The sequence below is a fragment of the Trichechus manatus genome, unplaced genomic scaffold, assembly GCF_000243295.1.
Source record: "Trichechus manatus latirostris isolate Lorelei unplaced genomic scaffold, TriManLat1.0 scaffold00037, whole genome shotgun sequence".
In the NCBI taxonomy this organism is placed as follows: domain Eukaryota; kingdom Metazoa; phylum Chordata; class Mammalia; order Sirenia; family Trichechidae; genus Trichechus; species Trichechus manatus.
Genome location: NW_004443973.1, coordinates 5,742,952 through 5,751,976, shown reverse-complemented (window position 1 = coordinate 5,751,976; position 9,025 = coordinate 5,742,952). Strand labels below are relative to the sequence as shown.

At 40.9% G+C, this 9,025-nt stretch overlaps 1 protein-coding gene across 1 annotated transcript in view; it reads right to left on the bottom strand.

Annotated features, from left to right (window-relative positions):
- Positions 1 to 8,890, bottom strand: part of PRKRA (protein activator of interferon induced protein kinase EIF2AK2) — a 14,422-nt gene extending 5,532 nt beyond the window's left edge. The window contains exons 1-3 of the mRNA XM_023730492.1: positions 8,546 to 8,890; positions 4,054 to 4,135; positions 371 to 498 (exon numbers count right to left, since the gene is read on the bottom strand). Of these exons, the coding sequence (XP_023586260.1) occupies positions 371 to 498; positions 4,054 to 4,135; positions 8,546 to 8,705 (370 nt within the window). The 5' untranslated portion in view covers positions 8,706 to 8,890. The remainder of the gene's footprint in view (positions 1 to 370; positions 499 to 4,053; positions 4,136 to 8,545) is intronic.
- Positions 8,891 to 9,025: the final 135 nt, after the last annotated feature.

Sequence of the window (9,025 nt, the reverse complement as noted above, 5' to 3'; positions counted from 1 at the left end):
AAAATAAGCAAATAAGCAGACTACTTCCCTTTTCTTGAGTTAGGTTACCCGATTTGGGCTCTTTATAAAGTCGTCTGTCACAACAAAAGTAGAAAGAGGTTTGCCACAAGAGTGGCAAGAAATATTCTTAAAGTATAAAACACTACCCATGTGCACTGAGGTCCTGGTGATCTCAAATGAGAATTCCACAAACCAAAGGCAGATACTGTATATGGAAGAAAACCCAAAACATAAATAAACAGAAAAATAACTTCAAGTTAGCTCTGTAATATCTAATGATTATAACTTGGAAAACAAAATATTTTACTGTCTTATCTTTAAAATATTAATTCCTTGTCTTATCCTCTGTGATATTATCAATTTATTACACCTTTTATCAGTAGACAAAATGTTAAGTATGGAAAAACTGTACAACTTACCTGTAATGAACCAATAGGATTAAGCTGGTTCTTCGGTTGCTTGGAAGGGTCAGGCATTAAGGGGTCAGGAACTGCAAAGCTAAACATTTTTTAAGTGTTATAAAACAAATTAATAAATGAGAAGGATTTCTTATTTTTTAACTATGCTTTTTTGCTCATGCCATTCCTTCTACCAGGAATGCCCTTCTCTCCAAACTCTTCTATGGGCATCCCATCTACCCATCATCCAAGGTATACCTCAACTGCCACTGCCACCAAGAAGCCTATCCCTTTAAGAAACTTAAAGGGCAGTGGGTTTATGTTAATGGAGGAGGAACAATTCAGAAAAGGAGGGTGAGAATGGTTGCACAACTTGAAGAAAGTAATCAGTGTCATGGAATTGTACCTGTAGAAACTGTTGAATTGGTGTATGTTCTGTGTATATTTGCAACAACAAAAAAGAAAATTTAAAAAAAAAAAAGAAAGCCTATCCTTTTACTCCAGTGGAACAAAATCTATCCCTCCTTTGAATCGGTGGTCCTTAGGGAAATTATTTTACCTTAAATTATACACTCTTACAAACATGTTATTTGTCTACCTTCACCATCCCTCTCCTTTGTTCATACTGTAAGCTCCTTAATGGTAGCGCCTATGTATTACCTTCATAAGCCTTGTAGTGCTTTGTACTTAATAGATGCTCAATAAAAATGTATTTAAATAAACTAAACTATTGTTACAACCACACAAAGAGGGAAGACTAATAATTAACCAGGAAATTTAGCCTGGTAAGGTGATAATACAGATCATAAATATTGTTTTTTCACCTAGATAACTATGGAGGAAAGGTCTTTTTGATCTATCATCTGGTCAGTTCTGGGATAATCCTCTAAGATTTACATGTACGCTGCATAAAATAGATGGCCTGCATGAATTTGGTTTCAGCCAAATTGGGATTATGATTAGGGAAAAGTGAAATATTTCTGGTAGGTAGTTTGAAATTACTATAGTTACTTGGGAATTCAATGCCTAACACTGAATAAGCTGCCTTCAAAGGTTACTACCACCTAGAGATCAGCTGCTAACCAAAAGGTCAGCAGTTCAAATCTACCATCCACTCCTTGGAAACCCTATGGGGCAGTTCTGCTCTGGCCTATGGGGTTAGTATGAGTTGAAATCGACTCAGCAACAACGGGCTTGGTTTTTTTTTTTTAAAGGCAACTGGAGAGTCATTTCTCCATGACAAATCAAGTTTAGTTCTTGCCACTTCCTCAAGTTTCTTTTCTAACTGCCAGAACTTCAAGCCTTATACATAGGTTGATGAGATACGAGTATTCACTTACAATGTTGCATGCTGAAGCTACCCAAATAATTGTGATGGAGAAGTGAGAAAGTCTGTGTATTAAATCATTCGCTCTAGGCCTGATTACAGCTTAGTAATTCCCATCTTACCTGTCAAGAAGCACAAATATATAGTAAAGTTTGTTAGCCTTCTTTTTGCTGACAAAATGAAGTGTTCATATGCACAGAGAACACTTCATATGCTCATTTCTGTGAATAGACTCAACACTTTGTTTTGTTGACCTTTGAGCTGCACAGAAATAGCAGCCATCACGGGGGGCCGGAGCGGGGCTGGACGACAACACCCAATACCTGCTATGCCATTTGACATGTCTTGAAAACTAGCATAAATTAGTTACAAGTATGACCCTAGAGAATCAAGCATCATGTGAGATCCAAGGCTTGTCTCCAGCAAGTGCTTATCTACAGGGTTGCCATGGCATTGGTTCTAAGCTATCCAAAAGGTTTAGAATGACTTAGGGAGGAGCACTGAATGAGAACCTAAATACACTCCTAAGCCAAAAACGTTGCTATGGCTGGGGAAGAAAAAAACCCATCCTAAATTACCATGGGCCTCTGCTGTCAGCTATGACTAGATGATACCAAATTGTATTCGAAGTATATTTGAGTGCATGTAAGAAGAATTTGAAGGCATGCCATGCTCCAAGAGTGTGCCCAGTGGAAACCAAAGGGCACCACTTTATGATACACAAGATGCTCCCGGACCAACACACTTTCCAAAAGTACCTAAAGTGGTAAAAAAAATTTAATTTAGAAAAACATGTCAAGAATTAACATTCCACTTAACATTCTCTTATATTTGATATACATGCTATAATAAAAGGAAATCTCTTTGTCTTCTGCTCCCTAATGAGAATTCCTAAAAGAGTGCTTTTAACTGATCTTTTACCATCCCACACCTTGTTTTCTTCAATGTAGAAATACAAAGTCTTAATAAAGTAAGATATTGGCCAGAAAAAACTCTGGTTTTCTACTGTTGCATCCCCTCTGGTTTTAAAAAAAAAAAAAAAAAAAAAGGTAAAGCCTAGTTCATGAGAGTCTTCATTGAATAGCTATTTGCTGGACTTAATTTCTTTTTATTTTTTTGCTGGCAAAGTTGATTCTGATTCATGATGACCCCCTGTGTGTCAGAGTTGAATTGTGCTCAATAGGGTTTTCTTTTTTTAAAAATTTATTTTGTTGTTGTTGTTGAGAATATACACAGCAAAACATACACCAACTCAACAGTTTCTAAACGTACAATTCAGTGATGATTATATTCTTTGAGTTGTACAACCAACCATTCTCACCCTCCTTTTCTGAGTTGTTCCTCCCTCATTAACATAAACTCACTGCCCCCTAAGGTTTCTATCTACTCTTTCGAGTTGCTGTTGTCAATTTGATCCCATATAGATAGTTCTTAAAAGAACATAATGTTCAAGGCAGGCATTTTTTACTAGTGAAGCTGAACGATTGTTTGGTTTTAAGAAGACTTCAGGGGATATTTTTGGTTTAAGCTTTAAAGATTATCTCAGGGAAGTAGTTTCACGGGTTCATCCACCCTCCATGGCTCCAGAAATTCTGGAGTCCAGGAGTATATGAAATTCTGTTGTGCCTCCCCCTTTTGATCAGGATTCTTCTATAGAATCTTTGATCAAAATGTTCAGTAATGGCAGGTGGGCACCATCCAGTTCTGGTGTCATGACAAAGGGGGCAGTTGTTCATGGAGACAATTAGCCACACATTCCATATCTTCCTCCTGTTCCTGACTCTCCTTCTTCCTCTGTTGCTCCAGGTGAATAGAGACCAACTGTTGTGCTGTGGATGGCCATGTACAAGCTTTTAAGATGCTAGGCACTACACAACAAACTGGGAGGTAGAACAGAAGCACTAAATACATTATTAGGCCAATTAACTGGGATGTTCCATGAAACCATGACCCTAAACCTACAAACCAGGGAATCAAATCCCATGAGGTGTTTAGTTGTTCATAAGCAGCCTCAGCAGCTACTCTTTGTTGTCGTTGTTGTAAATATATCTATTACACAACTTTTGCCAGTTCAACTTTTACAGCTCTACAACTTATGGACAACAATTACAGTAATCAGCTGTGCAACCCTACCGTAAATCAATGCAATTTTTTTGGACTTAATTTCTTAAAGTTGTCTTTAAATGGATGACAGATTTTAACAAGGAATAGAATGTTTAAGATACTAACAACTGTTCACTTTGTTGCTTTTGTAAGTATGTTCAAACTTTCAGTCTTACCTCAGCCATGATATTTTTGAGCTGCAGAATACAAAGAAATTTAGCTCACCAAATACTTGCATTGGCTTTCAAAATGTTTATGGCAGCCTCTGCAGCTCTATGTTTCGCCAGCTTCTTACTTGTACCTTCACCTGAATTAAGGTTAAAAAATATATATATTTATAAAAAATTCTTTATACCCATAGGTGTTTTCTTAATACAAAACAAAGTCACTACAGGTTTTATATATATACACTAGGTAATAAAAAACATACACTACATGCAGTTATAGTAATAAAATACTGACCACGTGAAATACATTAAAATACACAATTTTATAAGTTCTATATATTTAATCTATGCATACCTGTAGAAAAACCCTTATCGTTAGCCACACTCCTCACTTATTAACATGGTTAGGTTCTGAAGACCAGGTTGTTATGCAAAAATCTGCGTTATGCGAGGACGAAGATGACCGGACCCGTGGGGATGCAGGGCATCCCGTGGCAGTCTTCCATGCCCTTTGGAGCTGGTGGGTGAAGCGCCGACACCGGCAGGTCTGCTCCAACCCCCTCCTCCTCCTCTTAGCCCTCGTTCTGCTCCTCTCCCCTTGCTCCCAACTACTCCCCTACTTCTTCTCATTCCTTCTTTCTACTCCCTCGGTCTTCTCTTCCCTCTGCTCTCTGGTACGCTGGGTCCGGAGCTAGTTGGAGTACGGAGGCTGGTGCCAGAGCACAGCTTCTCAGAGCCAGGCAAGTCTGCCCCACTGGAGGGACTTGAGTGCGCAGCGGGCGCAGGCCCAGGTGGGACTGCGCGGGACTGCCCAACTGGGGGCCTTTCCTGCACAGCCACCCCATTCCCAGATGTGCCGCCAGCCCTCCTGGTTGACCCTGGCCGCTCCACGATACCGGGAGCTGCTGGGAGCTGGGCACCTGTACCCGCTGGTGGGAGGAGTCCTGGGAGCCCAGGGTGCTTCCCCCATGCAGGCTGGGGCTGGTTCAGGAGGTCTATGGGGGCCGGGGGGGGGGGTGACAGCATGAGTTACCGCACTGGGTGACACCAGACCTCGTGACGCCACTGCAGCCAGCGTTACTCTCGCATGGCATCTCAGCATTCATTACTGCCACACATACGTCATTAATGTGAAAATAGTGGATTTTTTACTATTGTCGTAAATACAACATGTTGGAAAACAAGATAGTCGATAAGTGAGGAATAGGTGTATTTCTACATTATAATTATTGCATTAAATTGTAATAAAGTAGACCATGTCAATACAATGAAGTATTTTATTCTTCCCTTATCCTGGAGAGGGAGTAATTTTTTCTGCAGCAAGAATTGACTTCTTGGATGGCAGCAAGTAGTTTCTTTTAAAGGAACCATTTGCAGCAGAACTGTTTGACAGAAAAATGTGCATAATTTTATTTTGACACTCCATCCTGTACTGGATCAAACCCCTCAGCACTCATGACTACACATTGGGCATACTGGGGGAAGGTTTATATACAGAAGGTAATAGCTTACGTTATGTGTATTCCATACAACGTCTATCCCTTACACGGGTAGATAAGAGGGGATAAGAGTGACTAGTCATTAAGGCTGATGTCTACACTTCAGTAAGCAATATTAGTAAATTGTAAATTTAATCTTTTTCCTTCTGAGTTCAAACTAGGTGTTGAAAACCCAGAGTGCTGACATCCATTTCTTTGGTGTGGCGGGAAGAAAAGGGGGCATGTAAGAGGTTTCAGGTGTGACTATACAAGTGTAACAGGACACACAAACTGTATTTGTTTATACACTAACATAGATATTAGGGATACAGAGGATCCTGCATACAGAACACAGCCTAGTATGGGACTCCATCTGTAAGCCGGCATGTGAAACATGGAGTGGTAAGGCAGGCCTAAGTGCAGGGTTCGGGGAGCACATAAGAGGGGCAGCCCCTCTACTCTTGGGGAGGATTCAGACAGGTTTCATGGAGGAAGAGTTAACAGAAACCTGAAAGATTACTAAAAGGTAGTAAGGTGAAAAGAGCTGGGGGATTAGAAAGAGCATTCTAGGCAGAGAAAAGACCATCTGGAAAGGCTTAAAGACAACACAAAACACTGTTCTCAAGAGTCCCAAGTGGTTGGGCATGGCTAAAATGTGACAGCTTGAGGGAAGAAATTTTGAGATAAAAGGCTAGAGAGTTGGGGGTGGGGAAAGAGATCGTGTATATTTGTGCTTCTCAAACTTTAATGTACATAGGAATTACCTGGAAATTTAGTTAAAATGCATACTCTGATCCAGAAGGTCAGGAATGGGGCCTGATATTCTGCATTTTCATCAAGCTCCCACGTGCTGTTAATGCTGCTGTTCACCACACTTTGAGAAGCAAGGTTGTAAGTCATGCTATGAAATCTGTATTTATCCATGGGGAAAACCATCGACTGGATTTTAAGCAGAGAAATTATATGAACAGATTTGAATTCTAGGATGAACATTCTGGTTGTAGTGTGGAGAATGAACTGGGCATTACAAGACTAGAAGCTGAAAGAGTATCTACGAGACTAGCTGTAATCCAGGTGGCCTGGACAGTAGCAAGGGGAAGAGGAGAGAAACAGATTCAAGAGAGATTTAGGAGGTAGTATTTGGTTATAGACTGGACAAGAGGGAGAGGGAAGGGTCAAGAAATTGAAATTCAAATCTTTAGTGTGACCAACTGGGTGATGGTGGTGCCTTTACTGAGATAGGGACTGCAGGAGTATAAGTTTTGGGGAGAAAAAGATGGGTTCAGTTTGGGACAATGAGAGTTTGAGGTGCCTTTGGGTTATACACGTGAAGAGGTCTATCAAGCACCGGCTGATACACTGTTCATAACTGGGCCTAGACAGAAGACAGAGATTTCAGAATTATCACACTTTAGATAGTATTTGAAGCCGTGATGGCAAATAAGCTTGTACAGAAAGACAGGGCCGTATGTTAAGAGAAGGGCTAGCAGGCAGAATGGTTGCCATAGGTTGTCAATTCCTGGTCTAAACCACAGTGAGGTGAAAAAAAGGCTACCTTCTCTTGAATTTTCACTGAGTATTTAAAAATAGACTAAATGAAGTAGTAATGAAATGTTGACTCTATGGTTCATACAAGGAACCTTCCAGCCAGCACCAACAATCCACCTACCTCACATACACAAAAAAACTTAAAGATTTTCTTAAAGTGACTTCAGTGAAAATAGCGGATTTCCAGTAACAAAAGCAAATGATGCCTTCAGATTACCAGATAGTGGCACTTCAGCCTTCTGACTGAATTTTTTTTTTCTCGGTATTTTTAAAAATTTAATATTTTGTGTTGGCAATTAAATAGATCATGATTAAAAAAGATAATAAAGTCCACACTTACAGATGGGCAACTTTAGTTACCATTTGCTCATGTTCACAGATCATTATAAGGTGTAAATCTGAACTCTGAAATTTCATTGCTATGTGACCTTGGGCACTGTCATGGATTGAACTGTGTCCCCCCAGATATCTGTCCATTTGGCTAGCTCATGATTCCCAGTATTGTAAGACTGTCTACCATTTCATCATCTGATGTGATTTCCCTAGGTGTTGTAAATGCTATCACTATGATGTAATAAAATGGGTTAGTGGCAGTTATATTGATGAGATCTACAAGATTAGATAGTGTCTTAAGCCAATCTCTTTTGAGATATAAAAGAGAGAAGCAAGCAGAGAGACGTGGAAACCTCACACCACCAATAAAGCACTTCTATGAGTAGAGGGTGTCCTTTGGATCTGAGGTTCCTGCGCAGAGAAGCTCCCAAACCAAAGGAAGATTGATGACACGGACCTTCCTCCAGAGCTGACAGAGAAAGTGTTCCCCTGGAGATGACGTCCTGAATTTGGACTTGTAGCCTACTGGACTGTGAGAGAATAAACTTCTCTTTGTTAAAGCCATCCACTTGTGGTATTTCTGTTACAGCAGCACTAAATAACTAAGACAGGCATGTTACTTATAATCTTTCTGAACCTGTTCCCTCATTTATAAAAAAAGAGGATAATAATATCATATATAAAATACCTGTACAATTTCAGGAACTAAAAGTTGCTGTATTTGTGAAGCTTCTGCCTTTCCTCATTTTGCTTGGATACAGAATCAAGTGCAGTACAACACACTAAATGAGTCCAAAGTACGTGGGAGAAACTCAGAAAATTCTGGGGTCATGCCTCCTGGCATCTGCTGTAGTCTATAAAACAGCCTTAACAGCACCTACTGATTCAGCTATGGCTGCTCCAAGAAACTTTCCTAATTCCTAGGTTCTGAGAGGAGCCTTGCAGAAGGCCTGGATAAGTTTTTTTTCTTTAGTTTCTGAGCTTCTCTTGGTATCCAGAGAAGAGAAAATAAAGGAGAAAATCAGACTAAGTTGAAATGTCCCAATGACCTTAGACGGGGTGTCTCGGTTTCAAAAGTGCCTTTTCCCCATAGCTGTTTCTGGCAAAAAGAACACCTTTCCGAACTGAAAAGCAACACCAAGTCTTGACTGCCAACCCGCATGGTCATAGGGGTTAACTGTGCATACAGACCTGTGCAGGTTATGTCACCAACGGTTACTCTGAAGGTGAAAGTGGGCACATGTATTTGCACATCTGATCTTTCACATTCATAAACCGGGATGTTCTTGGTCTTCATGCCGTATTCATGTAATACCTGAATCGGTGTTTTCCCTGGCTTAGCTGTAATCATCTTCCCCAAACTGCAAAGACCAGAAAAAAGGTGTGCTTTGCATGCCAAAGCGTGGAGGGAAGCAGAAGCATACAAAGGCCAGTTTTGACAGCCACCGACTGTGACAGGGGAGGTGCCTCAGCTCCCAGGCAGCCGGAGCTGGCGAGGCCTGGGTGCACCTGTCTCCCGGCCCTGCTGCGGCGAGCACTGGGCAGGGACGCGCAGGGTGTGGGAGGTCTTTAGGGAGGTAACTGGAATGCAGGTAAGGGGGGTTCTCAGGGGAACAGGGCCGAGGCTGGTACTCAGGTCCAAGCTCGCAATCGTTTTCCCGAGATTGGGCC